The 20,597-nt window shown below is 36.9% G+C and overlaps 1 protein-coding gene across 1 annotated transcript in view; it reads left to right on the plus strand.

Moving 5' to 3' along the window:
• Window positions 1-2,083, plus strand: part of LOC122809720 (RNA-binding Raly-like protein) — a 725,137-nt gene extending 723,054 nt beyond the window's left edge. The window contains exon 5 of the mRNA XM_044081421.1: window positions 300-2,083. Coding sequence (XP_043937356.1) covers window positions 300-313 — 14 coding nt within the window. The 3' untranslated portion in view covers window positions 314-2,083. The remainder of the gene's footprint in view (window positions 1-299) is intronic.
• Window positions 2,084-20,597: the final 18,514 nt, after the last annotated feature.

Raw genomic sequence — 20,597 nt, forward strand, 5'->3', positions numbered from 1 at the left:
AGTACAAGAATTCACATCACATATAACATATGTTTCATATACACATAAGGTGGAGACATCTATACTGAGAAACAGTTTACAAGTAGCAATGAGTTTACTTTAATGGAATATATTAGTCTCAGTATAGGTCCTTGGTGTAGTAAAATTATTTTTGTGAGTTTATGCAACTTAAGTATGAAAAGATTGGACAGCAAATGGTACTCTGATGTTATCATTGTATGTTTTTTACATATCTTATGGCAAAAAAAAGCACTCTTCCCATTTCTAAACTAACCACTTTCTTATTGTTATTGTTGTAGGAAGGAGAAACTAAGAGTCACATTCATTCCAACACAAGAACAAGGACAAGACAAAGCAGTGACTTTCTTTAAAAACTTCACCTATGTTTCCGCTTAAGTATATACTAGAACAAGAAAACAAGAAAAAATTCCTCCCTCACGATTCACCAACAGGCTATATTACAAGACAACTCAATAGATCATTTATTAGAACAAAGAAATCTTTCAGCACTACCATCTTTAAACAAGTCACTATTATATCTGTAGCTAACACGAAGACTGCTCAAGTATACAGGAAATGCTCAGAATGTTCTATGACTGCTGACCTGGAGTACAGACGCAGAAACAGCACTTCAGAACATCAGTGATATACCAGAAAACATAAGAGAAGCAATTAGATTGTATTTTAATTGTGTATATGCAGTCTCAAGACAATACTCCTTGCATCATAGTATTGTTTCTATCTTCGTTAGAACACATTTAGAAAACTAGTAATGTTATTCAAATCTGAACTCACCAGACTGAAGCATGTCATGTCAAAATACACAGGATCTGCTCTGTGGTCAGGCTAATACATACTACCGAAGATCAACTGCAACAAATCCAGCTTTTATAGCTAATCTCTTAGGAAACGACATCAGTAGTCTGCATTGGGAGATATATAAACAGATAATGACTGAGCTGAAATTTGTATTGTACTGCTAGTTATCTACAGTGTAGAACTGCTGAACTGTGTGTTACTAAATTATTACATTTTATATCCAACTGCATATACTTTGGCAGAATTACTCAGAAGCACCATCACGAAAGAAGAAGCGTGAATCACCTTCAGCCAGCTCTGTTTTTATTATTTCTGTACAAAAATGTTTTGTACAATTCACTGCAGAACTGCAACACACTATATATAAAATTTCTATTTCATGGCATCAGTGAACCGTGAAATACAATGCTGCAGATTTCAAAGGGGCAAAAGAAACTCCTAGTAAATAAATCACCATACTACTAACAATGTACATTATTAAACAATGATGCAGTTCACACCAGTTGATATGTTTTTGGAATATAGACAAAAGGCAGAAAATGCATTATATTATTTACTACAGAGTCAGTCAATAACCTGGAGTTTGCAACATCATGTATAAAGAAATATCACATATGCATTTCATGTTTCCATTAGCCAGAAATGTTTTATTACACTTCATTCGTTTTAATCAGCTTTTGTTTTCCTCCTGCATGTTAGATGTTGAATTTGTAAGGCTGCCTCAGTTTTAGGTGTCCTGAAATGTTACATTTAAAAAGTAATGTTTTACCTATTAACATCAGTGATTAGTACACCACTGTAATACTTCATGTAGCTTTCACAGCTATAAGGCTGTCTTCTGTGTTATTGGGGTTTTTAATGAATGCTTAAGATTCCTTAACTCCAGACTGCATGGAAAATAACATATGTAGAGGTTATTCAGTGCCTCTTGTAATAAAAGAAACACAATCCTTAGCTACTTCTGTATGTCCCAAGAAGATAGTTATATTTACAATAATGTTTGTGCATTAATTTGTACTTAGTCTTTGCCATACTGGAATGTCTGCAATTTGTATCAAACCTCTCCAGAATGACTCACTGTACCAGATGTGTAGACCAAACTAACTGTGTAATACATTCAAATATGTAATAATGGGAGCCTGTTGGACGGATTGTAGTTTCCTAGAGACCTGTATTGTTTGACTAGGAACAAAATGTATAGCTTGGCATACAACTGCAAGATCAGTGTAACTTGGAGGGTAATAAAGCATTCTTACCCCAGAAACTGAATGGCCTATAAGATATACCATATTAATTAATAGCTGCAAAGATGTGGATGGTTCCCCTGAAAAAAGTAGTTTTGCTCAACTGTAACTTTATTAAGTTTTCCTCAGTTACTTGCCACATACTCATAAAAACTACACATGGACAGCTCGAATATCCTCTAGAAAAAGTTATCGTCAGCTACAGACTAATTCCAGTTTTAGAACTAAATTCTAAAGAGCAAATTTAAAGAACGCCTCCAGTCAATACTGATAACTGCTCCAGTCTCCTTGGAAAAAGAGCTACTAACTGAACGGTGTTCTTTGAACATTTGCTCCAACCAATAGCATATAATAAATGCACAGATTACCTTTGCCCCCCCCCCAATTACTACACCTTTGGAAGGAGTGTTTTGAGTACTTCACCTTTGGGAAGAGTATTTTGTCTACTTCCAAAGCACTGTGAGCTGCACATAAGTGCAAGTGTGATAGTGATAAAAGTGTTAAAGTAGACATGGAAAAGTCACTTCTACTCTGGAAATAAAAAAAACAAACAGAAAAAACAACACACCAGCATATATATATATATATATATATATATATATATATATATATATATATATATATATATATATATATAGAACATGTATGTTGAGGCTGTGTTGAACTATCAAAGTGCAAGCATTGAAATACAGCTGATTGATGCTGGCAATTTGAAAGTATACTTACTGAAGAAATAACAGTTTCCTTTTGTGATCAATCAACCAAAACCCCAGTGCTACAGCAAGGGATTTTGTCAAGGCAAGGTATAGGGTTGGGGTTAACACACATTAGTAAGGAAGCACAAAGAGGGTTACTGATGTATGTTAACTCCAAACCTAACATTTGGAAAAAATCCTTACGCAATACTACCAGCACTCAAGATACTGAGACATGTATCACATACACTACCAGCACAAACGCACAACAGTGAAACCATCTTCTTCTTTAGTCTTTACTCTAGTTTACAGACAAGCATCTGTGCATACATGCACACAGACACCCCCACCCTCAGCATATCCAAAAATTTCAGCATTAAAAATGTAACTCACACTTACCTTACCTTACCCATACAAACTCAATCTCCCTCCTTTTTGACATCTCCATCACTCGATAGACCCAATTTCAGTGCATTTCTGAAGCACTTCACTGTGTTGATGACCTGACACTAACAGAGTGAAGTGCACTCAGTACACTGTATGTATTATATACAAAAGTGTGTGGGCACACTGGAATGTCAAGCAATGTAGATGCATAAGAATTGACAGGATAAGCAAAATGCATTCAGAGCAGGGCAGGACAGCATACAAAAATATGACAAGTAAGAAAACCATGCAGAGCTGTAAGTATCTAGAACAACTGTACCAAAATATGTGCAATACAGCTGCATTTTTCAGTTGTGTCAAACAACATGATACATTTATGTGGGCACATCATAGTCCATTCCATGGATTTGCAACCCTTTCTAATAAGTATGTGCTAAGGAACAGTCCCTAAATCTAGTGCCTGCACTCACTCTTCTCCCCATACATCATGAACCAGCAACAAGTAAAGAACGCTTACTTCCTCTGTGTCTTGAGACGCAAACTCCCTTAAGACAGCAGTTCCAACCAAAGTAATGTATAAAATAATCTCAGCAAAGGTCCGCATACAAACAGATAGTTTTATTGAACAAGTGCAACAAACTAATCCAACGGTTAAGCGCTTTCACTTGCTCAACAGCAAGCTTCAAGCGTTCTTTACTTGTTGCTGGTTCTGTAGTTTCTAGAACGTTTATTTGGTATTGTGCCCCATACATCATGGGAACATGAAAGAATTGCCTTGAACAGGATGTCATCTTATACACCAATATCATGCCATCCCAATTTTCTACTGTTCTCATCCAAGAATATCTCCCATCTTTCCACCTCTATCCCACATTTCTTCCCATGCCTTCCCTCTGCACTCCTTCCAACAGCTTGAAGTCCACTTCCTTGTACAGCCTCCAGGAGTGTGCACAATACTCAGTATTAATAAAAGAAACCAGGTTTAGTGCTTTCGTCTTACAAGTAAAAGACATCATCAGAACCGGTTCTGATGATGTCTTTTACTTGTAAGACGAAAGCGCTAAACCTGTTTGATTTTTTACAACAGTTTGTTTTTAATTTTTTTTAAGCTGTAAGACAATAAACACTTTGTGGATACAAGTTATGGTCCCTTGGAGCACCTGGTTTATTTTATTTCTGGATTACCTATTGGGTTTGCTACCTTCTTGTCTTTTACTACAATACTCAGTATGTGACCCAAACACGGCCTGGTAAAAGCATAAACATTACCTCTTTGCTTCTCTCATCCAGCTCACTGAGAATACAGCCCCAATTTTTTTGCTGCAACTACTACCCTCTTACTTTGCTATTGGTAGTCCAATCTAAATACAGTTAGTATCCTCAGGCCAGTTTCCACTGCTGTTACCTCCAACCCACCACCACTGATGCTCCATGGTATGCTTTTTTTTTGGGGGGGAGGATTTTGTGTACTGCAGTTGCCTTGAGAGTGATTTCTTACTTTATGAATTACTCTTTCATTTGGGCTTAGTAACACAAGAAGAACTGCTGACTCTCTAACCTGTCCAGATGTTTGCCTATTATTTTTGGTCTGTTCAATATATAAATTTTGTTTTTCTGGCAAATCATTGAGGATTAAATTCAGAAAGTAATGGCAGCATTTGAGTTTCAGACTTCATACCCTTCCGAAAATTAATGCTAACACAAATCCTGTCATTCTATAAATTTTCTAAGTTTAAAAGAACCATATTTAAAATTTAACCCTATTTTGGGGCTTTTGTCTCCCATTAGTTAGAACTTTGTCCAGATTTCTTGTGCTAACAGGATGAGAGGTATGGCTCCTGAATATTAAAATTTGTGCTGTAATGGACTGTACTTCACAATACATCTGCTAAGGCCAGATACTATATTTTGTGTTGGTCTACAATGAACCTCAACCACAATTCATCTGCTCACTTGAATCAGTGAACACACATCCACCCTAGTGGAAAGGCTGACAATTAGGTCTTGTTTCATTGGAGTCTGATAAATGTAACCAGTTCATGTCAAACTAGCCACTGAACACTGCATCCACTGACAAAAACACAATACTAAATGCAACAATATCTACATACCAGAATGTTATGACCTCAGAGGTCAGTAGCATTCATTAAATTAGTAAAAAAAGAAGAGTTCATCTGGACTTTTCAAAACAAGACTCATCCCCTACTAGTGCCCTTATATTTCCAACATCCAGAAGAGATTGATTACATATTGACCATGGTAGACCTGAAACAAATAGGGAGAGTGGCAAATACAGGAATAATCCCTTAGCTGCTACATTACTTTCTTCCCTCATCTCTGATCTTATCTATCTCATCCCAACCCTCAACAAAACAAAACGATCCAGGTTATCAATCCTGTCCAGATCCCAATCCCTGCAGCTTTCCTGGCACTGGGTGTGCATATATGACAAAAGCTGAAAGCCATAGCAAAGTCCAGCTAAACCATATCTTCTGGTATTCCCCTGACAAGTTTTTTCTGTAGCACAGTCAAAAAACTGGATCAGTTATTATGGTAGCTCTTTCTGGCCACAAACCATTTTGGTTTTTGTTTTGTACAAACATATCCAGCCTTTCTCTCAGGATTCTCGGCATTACTTTTCTTGTCACACCTGTAGGACAACAGGCCTGTAGTCCCCTGGAATTTTCAATGTTCCTTATCTGTTGTAAAAGGTACTACATTTGTTATCTGCCAGTCTTTCTGCACTTTTGCACTGCCCAGTAACCTCTTAGAATCTCGCTTAGGGAATATGCCATCACACAAACATACACTTCTGCTACCTGTCCTATATCCTATATTAGGGCAGCCAGTTCCCTTTCTGTTCACTAGAGTAAAACATCACTGAATCCCTTTTTTATATGGATTAACTGATTATCAGCTGATTTAAATATCCCTTTTACTATCTGTGAAACTGGCAGTTGTTTGAAGGCCCTCTTTCATATCTGCACATGTTGAGGTCTGTTACACTCATAAGGCTCCATGGGTACTGGACCTATACCTAAAAGGTATGTCGTACATGTGAATAAAGGTCACATTTATTAATGTGGTCAAAAAACTTGGGTACTTACTTATTATCGCAACCACCTTCCAAACATCTGACGGTTTAACATACACTGCTGACAAACCGCAGTGTACAGGTCGGAGATAACGTTAAGTACCGAATTTGTACTAACAAACACTGTGAAACAACTGCCACACATTTTTTATGTGTAAAACAGCTGTGGAAAGACAAAATGTTATGGCATTCTGGTTTCACGCAAGTCAATGGTGTACGGACTGGTTTGTCCAACTGCAATAAGCAGCTGTCAAAAACGGAAGTACAGAAATTTGGAGTAATCAACAAAGTGAACAAGAAGTTTACTACATTTATTGTGTAAAACAGATTGGTAAATAAAAAATGTTAATAACAAAATGTGTGCATCAATGTACTTTATCCATTGTTGACATCATTTCACAAATACTGCAGGGTGCATCCCCGCTCTGTAATGGAGTACAATGCATGGATGACCTCTGAGGCATCCTTGAAAGTGTAAGGATGCTCTCAATATGTTGGCATCACTAACAGTATAGTTCAAAGAAGTTTTACCACGTCATGTAGGGAAAACCACCATTTCAGAAAAGGTTATAATTGTACATTTCACATCAGAAAATATTCACGGACACAACAAAATGTAGGATGGCTGTGGAAGCATGAAATGCCACGTTGTCCTACTTAAATCATTAAATGTGATGGCACAGAACCCCCGTTTCTTTCATTACTACCCACATTAAATGTCAAACTGTAAAGGAGAAGTAAACAACAATGGAAAGAATCACATTTCCCAACATTACGTTAATAAATTAGTCGGCACCTCAACCACATGTGTGACTATACCAAGAGCGAGTTGTTTGGAACGTGGTTGTGATACCAAAACTTGCCCCTTCCAGTACCTCAGCCAGGAGGCATGAGTTTGCATTTGGCGAGATCCTAGGCAAGAACCCTACAGGACAGCCGTCAAAAAAGCATGTTTGAAGAAAAGTAATAGGACACCTGTGATGAGGGATAGGTCACAGATATCCATTGTGGGTTTGCCAAGAATGATGCCACCACTGTGAAGATTTGCAACAGCACTATCTGGGAGACAGTTGTCTGTATCTACCAGTTTTTGCAAATAACCTCCTGCTTAAGGGAAATTTTCTCTGAGTAGAAGGAATGTATAATACTCAGAAGTTCTTGCTTGACCTGCTCTTCTGATGTGTTTAGGGAAGGAATTTCTATTGTCATTATATGATCCTTTAATATTAACAAATGCGTAGTCTGGTATGCTGTTACTTTGTCACTTGTTATAATTCCAAAACAGTTTAAGGTTACTGACAAAAAGAGTTTTTCTAACATTTATTTGAAAGCATTTCTTGCTAAGCAACTTTGCAACAATTTTTTAAGTGTACAGCTTTAAAGATTTCTTTTAACTGCTCCTTTATAAGCAATGCTAAAATGAAGAAATTTACTACCATTAAACCTGTGCTGCCTGGTAGGAAAATTATGTCTGGTGCCACAGTAAGCAAATTTAAGTACTGTAGAGCAACTGCTGGGTTTACTTCCTAATAAAGTGGGCTCCAGTCTATAAGCTCCTTTACAAGGGCTTTCAAACTTCATTCTTAAAAAGGAACTCTTGGACATGAAAATTAGAGGGGCCAGTGGTCTTTTGGCATTGTGATTACCAGGCCATTGTTGCTTGAGGTACTTGATAGAACTGCATAATCTTGTACCTATGAGTGATTGTTTACGATTGCATCCAACAGAAGCAGCCATTAATTTATTTGGATAGGTCATTTCTGTTACAACCTGTATTACCTGATGGAAAAACAAGTTTATTTTTTCTTAGGTTTGTGTAGGTTCAGTCTATTTTAAATGGAAAGCCCTTTGAAATACAACTCTTTAAAGGTTACAGTATTAATAGATACCTTGTATTATACTTTCAGGTAATTTGGCAGAAAATGTAAAGGTACACATGCCATATTTATGAATAATTTATTGTGATTTTCTATTCTAATTTAAACACAACCAGTGCCAAGCAGGTTGTTTCTTATGACAAACTCTGATCATCTGCCATTTTTAGTTAGCTGTACCCACAGCTTGGTCTGGCCTATTGTCTCTACAAGAAACGCTTTCTTGGAATAACCTTACCTCTGGTGTAGTTCATTTGTTGCTGATGTTCCTAATGTTTACTAATGCAAGCTTTAAGCACATGATTTCATTAGTGCCCACATTGGCCTGGTGTGGCTACAGTCTATACACAAAAGCCACTCATTTTTAGGGGACTTGGAAGTAAGAAAAGCTTACCTTATGCAGCATGGCATACAGTGTCTATAGCATTATTCTGCTTTTTTTTTCATGTCCAGTATGTTTCATTGAGCCCCACTGCTAAAACAGATTTCTCATTATTTTGGGGTTAATGTACCCATATGCAGTTAACATTTTCTAACCTGTAACATTATTGTTGGATTCATGCTAAGATGCAGCCATGGAGTTTCATGGACACATCTTCACTCATATGCATTCATACTGAATCCTGTCTTAACATCACTGATGGATTCAGTAGATTTTTCTTGTCCATGGCTTAATAAGTTTATGAAGCTCATTAGTAAAAACAGAGCCAAAAATAAAGCAGCAGCAAAAGGAGAAATGCATTATATGCCCCAGTGCATTGAAACTTGTTGCAAAGCACTTATGGGAGGATTGTTGCAACGCAGTTATAGGAGGATTGTTGCAAAGCACTTATGGGAGGAATACTTATGGGAGGATTGTTGGAAAGCAGTTATGGGAGGATTGTTGCAACGCAGTTATGGGAGGATTGTTGCAAAGCACTTATGGGAGGATTGTTGCAACGCAGTTATGGGAGGATTGTTGCAAAGCACTTATGGGAGGATTGTTGCAAAGCAGTTATGGGAGGATTGTTGCAGGAGGATTGTTGCAAAGCACTTATGGGAGGATTGTTGCAACGCAGTTATGGGAGGATTGTTGCAAAGCACTTATGGGAGGATTGTTGCAAAGCACTTATGGGAGGATTGTTGCAACACAGTTATGGGAGGATTGTTGCAACGCAGTTATGGGAGGATTGTTGCAAAGCACTTATGGGAGGATTGTTGCAAAGCACTTATGGGAGGATTGTTGCAACGCAGTTATGGGAGGATTGTTGCAACGCAGTTATGGGAGGATTGTTGCAAAGCACTTATGGGAGGATTGTTGCAACGCAGTTATGGGAGGATTGTTGCAGAGCACTTATGGGAGGATTGTTGCAACGCAGTTATGGGAGGATTGTTGCAAAGCACTTATGGGAGGAGTGCTGATTATCTAAAATGTTATATCCTAGTCCTGAACAGAGTTCAGTTCAACTGCATGCATTTTTTTATCCAAAAAGTCCCACCATTAAAAAGGGACTCAATGTCCCATTTCATTTCTAAGCTAATGGTCCTTTGGCTAGATCAGTGGGTTCTGATCTGATTTTGCCCACAGTTACTTTATAAATGACTAAAGCTGCTAAAACTGGATAACTGCCAAAGCAGCCCATATTACTAATGTAAATAGTTATGCAATTATCTGGGTTTTTTTATTGTTATTGATTTTGTATCACTCTACTATATAAGCAGGTAGTGGAATGAATGAATACTGAAGGCAGAATCTGTTACTATTCAGTAATAACATATTTTGTCTTTAGCATTAATTATAGTGTTTCATATTAAAGCATATTGGGCTGTGATGCAGGGATGCTGTGGATTTAGACCCCACAAACATACACAGCACCCCCCCCCATTAAGGACACTTAGAACTAAGTGCAAGGTAAAATAAATGTGTACCAGCATCTTCCATCAAGCAAAAATAGAAGAATAAATGCACATCAAGAAAAAAATTAAAAACTGACATACAATGCTACTGTACATTTGCCCTCACTGAGTTTAATCAATTTATACTAGTTACAACACCACACTTACTTTCTTTCATGTTCTATGTATGGGAGTCTCTAAAGAAAAAAAAAAGTAAGTAAATAGTTTCTACTTGTATATGGTTACAAAAACACTATTAACACACATTCCTTCCCAAGGAGAATACACACATTTTAATTCCTGCAATGAATTAAACACTTATTTTCAAAATATTGTCCAACACATGCCATAGTACACTTCTGCACTTAAATGTTGAATGTCTTTTTTGTATATTTTCGTTTGGTATTCACTGCTTATTTAAGCATCACAACATTATCCGGAGGCAGCTTCCTTAGCTGACTTTACCAGTCATTTTATATAGCCAAAGAAAACACACACACACACACAAACACACAAAACAAAACGCATCAGGTGGGATACAGCAAGGAAACCAAGATTTTGCATAGGATGCTCTTCTATGGAGGTGTTAACCACTGAGTTATTATTCATATTTTATATTTTCATAAATGCACAGCATATTATTTCAGGGCATCATGGAATGTTAAGGGGAAGAAAGAAAAAGCACACTGTAAATGTCCATATTATCTGTAGATGCTGCTAGCTTTGTTAAACTATTAATAAAAATATGAATATTGGCAAAAATCAAATGACTTCTGCATGGTATCAGCAGAAACCATAGCTGTTGCTGAAGAAAACTATTACTGATGCATGAACTGTATGTTGTACAATTTGAGAAATACCAAGTGCCATTTATATCAGTTACACAAATCTCAGTTTGACCATGCTTCTGAAAATACCTTAAATGTAATCAGAAAGGGACTGCGTATAGTCATCAAATGCCTCAAGTCAGTCTGAACAAAAGTACTGTTAATGCTGTGCATCTAGTCTGCAAAGTCTCTTACAATATAATTGTTTGTGTCTTTCGGCTTTTCCCGGTTAGGGGTCGCCACAGCAGAACTCTGCTCCGCTAATGATTGGCAGTAGATTTTTATGTGCTGGCTTGCCGGGCCTAACGCACAACCTTCAACGAAGGAACGCCCATTCATGTGTGTCGCCACACAGAAAACGCTCTAACTGAGAATCGAACGGGCAGCGTCTAACTGTGAGGCGACAATATAATATACTGGAAAATGAATGCAATGGCTTTGAATGTACTGACTTTGATCATTGGAAAGGCAAGTTTTTGTTGGGCAACACTACCATTTTTATTTTTATAACAGCATTTACTCTTCACAGCATATTTTAGCTTTTGCCTTTGAAAGTGAATTTCCAGAAAAGGCACAGAAATTTGAATACGTATTTATGTTGCACTTGCGTTATACTTGTAGCCTGTCTTACTGACTTCTATAATACAACCAACTTTGGTCTTACTTTATTTACAATCTATAATAGTAGATAATCAAGTACACAATAGTGCTTGAGCTTTTCATAGGCTTCTCCTTCAAATGTATTAGATTTGTGAAGAACTTTGGAATTTTTGCAAGTTTTTTTTCTCCATAAGCAATCACACTACTTGTGAAGAAGTGTGTTGCTGATTTCTGTTAAACTCTACAAAAGCTTACTCTTACATTACTATAGCCACTGTTTTGGCACTTGTTTTTCAAATTGTTTTGTCACAGCTGCATTAATTGAGAGTTTCTGTAGTGAATATCTGTACTTTTTTTTTTTTTTTTACATTTTTACAGTCTTTAAGTTAGAACTGCCTTGGTTCCACTTTAGTGAGGGTAGAGGGAACCAGAGTTGTTTTCTGACCTGTGATTGTGTAAAAGAAAGAAGAGAGTATCATGCTTTTGATTTTTTTTTAATTGAATCTTATCTGCTATTTAAGCATCACAGTTGCACTATGCTTGGCTCATGACCTACAAGCAAGCTAAGTCTTACATTACTATATCCACTGTTTCAACACTTGTTTTTCACATTGTTTTTGTCACAGCTGCATTATTTGTTTATGTGTGGAATATCTAAACTTTTTGTCCTTTTTTTTTCAGTCTACAGTTAGAACTGTTGCTCTCCGTGCAGCAGCACCTAGCATTGATCTATATAGCCGCCAATATCTTGCAGTGTAATTCCTCCTTGTAATCTGTGTAGACACTGATTTCTCACAGTGCAACTTTCCCTTAAAATACCATTACTCTCTAGACAGATTTTTTTTTAACTACTGAAGCATCTAGTTTGCCCACAGCCGAGCATTGCTCATCAAGTTTCCTGTGTAATGACCTATTCAATACTTAAATTTCACTCACTCCTCCCTAGTAGATCAGCATCCATTGATATGCACTTCCTGACTCTCTTTCTCTTTCTCGGGCCAGTCTGGTTGAGCTGGGTATTTTGAGGCATGGTGGCAATTGTCTTATGTATACTGACAATCTACTTATTCTTAATAAAAGGTATAAAGTATGCGAGAGGTATAAATACACTGTCTCGTACAACCAAAACTAATCCTACAGAGGTTGTCAGTGACACTTGCACCACACCTACTGCACAGGTAAATGATCCTACACATAAAACTACTTATACTGAGGCACTTACAGGTAAGCTTCCTAAAACACTAAGACCTCTTGCACAGCACAATCAAAATAGGGTCATCAGCCATCACGTAAACACTCTGTTAAAACACCACCCACAACTACAGATAGCAGTACAGCACTGTATACAGTGTTACTAAGCCCTTAAGACAAACCATCAGTCAGCCACATTTCCAGGTCATTGGTGATTCTGAAGTGAAGCATACTGATGTCCTCTTCACCAGACTAAGGAGAGAGTCACGTTTAGCTGCCTATCAGGAACTAGGATCCATCAGGTCACACAGACACTCAGGTCATTGAACCACAGGTACCAGTATGACTCTGCCATAGTCCATGTGAGTGTTAATGACCAGAGATATACCTCCCTTGACTATATGGAGTGAGACATGATTGAGCATACTGATTATGTGTCCCAGGCAGGTACGAACCTATGGATGGAGCAGCATACTACCTTCAAGGATGATGCCATATTACCAACAGATAATGGCTGATTTTAACAATTGCCTTTGCTTCTGGTGTCAATTCAAGGGCTTACAATATCTGACAGCCTGGGAGGACATGGTTGACAGACCATGCTGCTTTGCCAGGGATGGTCTGTACTTATCTCCTCTAAGATTTCGGATATTGGCAATGTCCTTTTCTACCCCCATAGTGCCCTTTCTAGGGAATACCAAACTGATAAACCTCCCAACTTAACTGAACCTATGAAGGAATATCTGAAGGTGGTACTGCTCAATGCTAGAAGTCTTAACAAGAAACTCCACTCCCTGCAAGCCTTCATCTCCCTAGAGAGTGTGCAGACATCTGTGCAGTAACAGAGACATGGTTTAAAGTCATGGAAAGTACCTCAGCAGTGCAAGGGTATAATGCCTTTCACACCTTTAGACCAGCTACTGCACAGGAGGGAACAAAAGGTGGAAAAGTCTCAATCTATATTAAAAACAACCTCACATCCACACTACTTAAAGTGTATGACCCAGGGAACTCACATGTGTAACTCACCATATACAGGGTCTCATATCATATCATTGCAACCTATAGGTCCCCCTCCATGTCCCAGGAAACACATACTACCTATCTTAATGCACTAGAGCCCCTCACCATTCAACCCAATGTGATCTTCATGAGGGATCTCAATTACACCTCTGTAGATTGGGAATCCTGCACCACTTCTAATGCACAAGCCAAGCAATTCCTAAATTTCATTAATACCAACATCTTGGAACAGTTGGTCCATTCACCCACCAGGGATACAAAAATACTTCACCTTGTACGCACAAACATGGGAAAGTGATGCTCCTCACCCAATGTAATGTCCTCACTCATCAGATCTGACCATTAGGCAGTATTGCTTGAAATAAAAATTAAATCTGGGAACCCAACAAAGCCAAACACCTTTAGGAATGATTCCAAAACTAACCTCTCTACTAAGTAACACAATGGCTAAATTCCAAACAACCCCAAACCCAGTACACATCATAGCATATGCTGAGCTATTTACAAAATCCCTGTACAGAAGGACTTTCAAGATGGCTGCACACTGAGCAACAGCTTAATTCTAACTCTCTCAGTCTGAAAACAGAAACTTAAAACAGAAGGCCAGTAGACTATTGTGTTTATGGGTACATTTCAGTAACTGGCTAGTAAGTGTACTGCCTGGATGCCAGGAAAAAAGAAATACAGAGCACTTCGGAAAAAAAATCAGCTACAAAAAGTGAGGAAGAAACACTGACTGGAGAAAGCACTGCAGCTGTTCAGCAAAAAGCAATGCAACTTCCAAACATGACTTCCAGTAACCTACAGGAAGATATAAGACAACTGCATAGACCTGGTTAAAATAAATGAAATACTGATGGAGTATATCAATACAAACAACAAAAGGGTGGAAGAAATGGAAGCAGCTTTGAACAGATATCCAGATGAGGTGATAAGGCTGCAAAAATCAGGAGATGTAATGAAGAAAAGGCTGGTTGAATATGATACTGCTCAGGAAAAGATGTTTCAAAACAAAGTAGAATTAGAAGACAGAGTATGTAGGGAAAACCTGAGATTTTCAGCTACACCAGAGAAGTTGGAAGGAACAGAATGCATTAATTTTATAAAAGCACAAATAAACTACTGGACTGGTATTCTACAGCAGTTGTTAGTTGACAGGGCACATCATGTGTATGCTCCAAACCTGGCTATGAGAAAGCAATCTAGGCCTTTAATAGTAAAGATGCAAGCCTACCAGCAGAAGGAGTTGATTCTGACAAAACTGTGGCAGAAGGACAAAATACTAAAAGCAGGAAACAGCAGAGGGTTTGTGGAGCACGATTACTCATTGTACACCAGGCAGAAGAGGAGTAAATTCATTCCACTATTCAGGGAATTTTGAGACATGGGTGTGAGAGTCAAACTGTTGTACCCAGCTGTATTCAAGGAATTCTTCCCTGCAGGGACAAAATCATTTTTTGATGAAGTACATGCTAAGGAGGAAATACAAAAAAAAGTTTATCCAACAAATAGTAAGCTGTGAAACAGAAGGAGATTCTGCTTCTTGTTCTTCTAGTAATAAAGACCACAGAGAGACTGAACCTGTGAAACCCTTTCCACTGTTTCAATGAAAAATGCTGGAGAGAAGGAAGGGAGCATGAGAGTTGACTAGAAGAATCAAGAGTATGTTGGAAATTAAGCAAAGACAGGATTTGGGAGATGAAGAAGAACACTACTAAAACCAATAACTTAATATGGGATTACAATGTAATAATTATTTTTGTGAAATATGACAGAACAAGAAAATATGGAAATATTGGACTTTTCAGAATCTGTTGGACTTGTGTGGAATTCTAAAGTATATGCCTCACTTCATGTCACTAATGTTTGGAAAAATGCTTTGAGGATGGGAAGACAGTGGAAAAGTTAACTATAAGTAAAGAAAACATTTTTTTCTTACTAGTGTTACTTTTGTGGTGTATGGTTTTCTTTGCATGCTGTAAAGTTAAGTTTTATCAGTTATTTTTAAGTGTAATGGGGGTCATAAATAGGTGCTGCTTTTCTTTTTTTCCCCTTTCTTTAGCCCTTCTCTCTTTCTTCCTGTTCAGTTTTAAGAAATGTGTGCACTGCAGTGTAAGAAAAAAACAGACTGGTTAAAAGAGCATGACAAAAGAAAAAAGAATGTGCTTTTTCCTCATTCTTGCATGGGGAATGACTGAATTAAGGACCTAAAATTGATTTGGTAACATGTTTTAAGAGAAAGCAAGTACATAAAAAAGAATATTGAATATTATGAGGCTTTTTTCTAGCAAATAAATGTATGCTTAGTAGCAATCTGTATCAGGCCCTCATGTTTCCATGGAAACAATCTGATAAAGAGAAACTGATTGTCTGGTCCTCATGCCTCCTTGGAGATAATCTGATAATGAGACATTGGCTGTCTGCTTCTGATGTCTCCCATAGAGAATATCTCATAAAGAGATCTTAGTTGCAGTCTTGTAGAGAGTGATTGGGGAGAGAAAAGAGAAACTGGCTAGGAGATAATGTTCTCTGAAAGCATTCAGGGGTTTTCCCCTAGCTGGCAGATCTATAAAGATAAGACAAAACCAGTTGCCACTTAGAAGCACAGGCTGCATCATCTGCCTTAGCTTGGATAACCTTCAGGTTAACTCAAGTCCATGACTGTGGCTGTCAGTTTGGGATATCAGTTCCTGTTACGAGGGTAAAAGTTCAGTATTTGAAGATGTGCATAGTTTTGTGTGTTAGTATTAAATTAATATGTTTTAGGGGGTATTGGGGGTTGTTTGTTTTTTTGTTTGTTTGAGGGCTTTCAATAAAAGTAATGTAAGATGTAACATAGGGTCAAATGGATATGACAAGAAACAACTATATAAAAGTTCAACCTGCGAAACAGTGTACACATGTAACACAAAAGCTGGAACCAGACATTTAACAAAAAAGGTGTTATACATAAAAGGTGGGAATAATAACTTTTTAATACAATGATGCTTTCTGAATGTCTTTAAATGTTAATGGTCTCACAGATAAATACAAAAAAGAAAGAATAGTAAACTATATTTAAAATGTAGAGTGCAAATAGTTATGTTACAGGAGTCATGCTTGGAAAAACTGAACATGTGAATTTGATAAAGAAAGGTTTTCAGGATGGTTATTCAGTGGAATGTCCATGACAAAGGAAAAGAGGAGTACTTAAGTTAATTGCAAGAGATCCAGTAGTGATAGAAAAGGACAAAAAAGATAATAATGGCAGATTTGTGGTGCTAAGGGCCTACTGGCAAGGGAGGAGGATTACGCTGGCATGTATTTATATTCCACCTAAAACTGCTTTAATGGAGCTTAAGAAAATTCTGGGAGAAATAATCAGTTTTCAGCAAGGAATATTACTTTTAGGTGGGGACTGGAATTTGAATGTCAGCAGTGAAGATGTGTCTAGGGGGCCCAGAAGGGAACCTATAACAAAGGAGGGTAGATTTTTGAAGAAATATATGAAAATATTTGGCATAGAAGATATGAATTAGTAATAAGAATTTGGGGTGAAATACATATTATTCCCCAAGGATATAAAAACTGGTCTAGGCTAGACAGAATTTACAGTTCACAAGAGAATATGTATTTAATTGAAGGTCTTGATACATACCAATAACTATTCCAGATCATGCGCCAGTAATAAATTAAATAAAAACACAAGGTTATGAAACAAAAATGAGACACTGGTGCTTTCCCACCTATCTGTTGAAAAGAGAGGAATTTAAAGAATGGGTAGTGGAGATTATTCAGACACTATTCGAGAAGATAGAAATTACTTCTGAAAATATAGCTAGCAAGTGTGATAAAATTAAGGTGGAGTTTAAAAATAGGGTGGAAATAAAAGAAAGGGAGCTGTGGTTAAGAAGTAACAAGAATTATTTAGAGGGACTGACACATGTTAAAGTATTGCAGAATAGGGGGAATCTCGCAGAACAAGAAGAGGATCAACTGCAGAATGCTAAGCAGAAAATAAGGATTACCTTTATAATACACATGAGCTTAGAAAGATTGCTGTTAACACTAGAGCACAAAAACTTTTAGTACAACAACTCAGGCAGCATAATATAAAAAGGGTTGTCACCAAGCTTAGGAAGCCTATAACAAGAAAGGTAAAAAGAAACCCTTTACAGGTATTAGAAATGTGTCAGAAATTCTATGATAATCTGTATAAAGCAGAGACATATGGAAATCAAGAAAAGATACAAATGGGAATGTTTATGGAAGAATTAAATATGCCAAGGTTAGAGGTAGCTCAGGCTGAATTACTAATGGCTAGGATAGGAGGAGATGAGATAAAAATTGTGATATATAACCAATCTACAGGAAAGCCCTCAGGAATAGATGGCATTCCTGTGGAGGTTTGGAAGCAAAGAGAGAAAAAACTGATGAAGATCTGGAAGGTTTTGTTTAATAGTAATTTAAGAGGAGGAGAAATACCAACATCCTGGAAGAAAGCAGTGGTAGCTGTAAAGATCCATCAGATGCAGCTTTATAGAGGCCCATTTCAATACTAAATCATAATTATAAAGTTTTCATGTCTATAATGCTAAAAGAATGGTAAAAGTAATGCCAAAATTGATAGATCTGGATCAATGTGGTTTTGTGGGGGGGAGGCAAACATCTGACAACATTAGCAGAACATTGATAATCCAGAGTGAAGTAGAATGTAAGAAAATACCATTGTTGTTGGTGGATCTTGATGCAGAGAAAGTATATGACAAAGTAAGCTGGGACGTTATGAGCAGGGCAATGGATGCATTTGCAATTGAACAAATTATAAGGTTGATTAGGAGGATTATGAGGGATCATAGGCAAAAATTAAAGTGGGTGGAGTCTTCCCTGATAATCTCTGCTTGAACAGAGGAACCAGGTAGGGGTGTCCTCATTCCCTTTGTTATTTACATAATATTTGGAACCATTAGCAAAGAAAATAAGTGACTCAGAAATTCAAGGATATAATTGGTATGGTAATCAAGAAAAGCTGTTACTTCAAAAATAAACTCCTCAAACAACAAGTTGTGTTGGAGATGTCATCTGTCTACTAATGCAGACTGGTCTCATGTTTTTTTATGACTGTACTAATATTAAAACAAATTGGAATGAGATTAACAATTTTTTCAAGCAATCTATACAGGTACATTTGTTTTGAAATAAAACTTTAATTTTATTGAATGTAATTGATAGTAATCATACGAAGAAAGATGACCTGTATTTGTTGAGGACCAGATTAGCTATAGCTAGAAAATGTATAACCAGAAGATGGAATTCTAATGTAGCACCCACTATGGAGGAATTCCTATCTTCATTGAAGAAATGTATACTAATGGAGACAAGAACTAAAGAGCTAAGAACATTTCCTAAGCCATTGGTTAATAATCCATGGAGGAAAGTTTTGAATTTGGTTAATACCTTACAGCTGGAATCAAACTCTTCCTAACCACTATGGTTAACATATTAAGTTATTTATTTATATATAGTATTATCTAAATCATTTTTTTCAGGCTGAATGTAAATATTGCATATAGTTATTGAATGTTATGAATGTATCAAATTATTGTGTTATTTCATCAAAATAAAAATCATTTGAGTAAAAAAAAGAAAAGCTGTTTCTATTTGCAGATGATATTATTTTATACCTGACAAAACTAGAAAGAGACATTACAGTGTTTTGAACATTTTGAGACAGTATCAAATCTTTTCAGCATACAAAATTAATAAAGCTAAAACAAAGGCAATAGTGGTAAATTATGTACGCACATATAAATTGGTTCAGCAATATCCATATTTATGTGGACATGATCAAATTAAGTATTTAGGAGTATGGATTAAAAATGAGTCTGGTGTGGCAGCTAAGGATATATGAGAAGAGACTAAACAAAAGAAAATACAAAACTGAGAAAATGGAAGTTTTGTTATATGGATATGGATAGTGAGATACAAGCAGTTAAAATGTCTTTAGTCCCATTAGCCTTATACACAGGTTAGGCATATTTTTATCAACCAGAGAAGTTGTGTATAGCAATTAATGAAGGCCTAAAGGACTTTGTTTGGAAGGGGAAGACAGCAAGAGTCAAGTGGGATAAGCTGAGTCTTCCAGTAGAAGAAGGCAGATTGGGATTGCCCGATATGAAGGGGTATTTCAGAGCTACACAGTTAAGGCTGTTATACATAGCACAAGCAGAAAACTATAGTTCAAAGTGGAAAGGGATGATGATGAAACAGAAGGGAAATCCCAAGAAACAAGGTGAGACTGGGATTTTAGATGCAAGCCTTTAAGAAAAATAACAATAATCATACAGAATATTATATATATAAAGCAGCAGAAAGTATCCTAAGAACTAAACCACCATGGGAATGGAGAAAGGAGATTCTGCTGATAGGGATGACTGCAATTAGGGATATAGACAATAGGCAAGAGGGGGCTGGAATTTATCGGAGAATACTGGCAAAGGAACCAAGGTACTGGGAGCAAATAACTAGAGGGGGGAAATATGACAGAATGGGAAGACATCAAGAACTTACTTGAACTTCAGATAAGAGATTGCCTTGTTATCAAAGACTGATATCCGAGTATAAGCAAAGAGAAAGAAATAGGGGATCCTAAATGAAAGACCAACACTGGTAGAGTTTTTAGTAGAATCTAGAACAGAAGTTGCCATTAAAAATGAATAATTAATGCAGCATATTAAAAATATTGCATGATAACTATAAAAATCAATCAGAGGAAGTTAGAAAGGATTGGGAAGATAGATTGGATAAACAATTCACAAAGAAACAATGGGAAGATCTATGTATGTCTCCCAAATATGCAACAAAGTCTAAAAGATTTAGGATTTTTGCTTAGAAATGTTTACATAGATATTTTTATAACCCAAACAAACTGCAGATAATTTTTTCTCAGGTAGACAGAAAATGTTGGAGGTGTGATGGAGAAGAAAGAG

The sequence above is a fragment of the Protopterus annectens genome, chromosome 8.part0, assembly GCF_019279795.1.
Source record: "Protopterus annectens isolate FY-2018-M chromosome 8.part0, PAN1.0, whole genome shotgun sequence".
Lineage (NCBI taxonomy): Eukaryota > Metazoa > Chordata > Ceratodontiformes > Protopteridae > Protopterus > Protopterus annectens.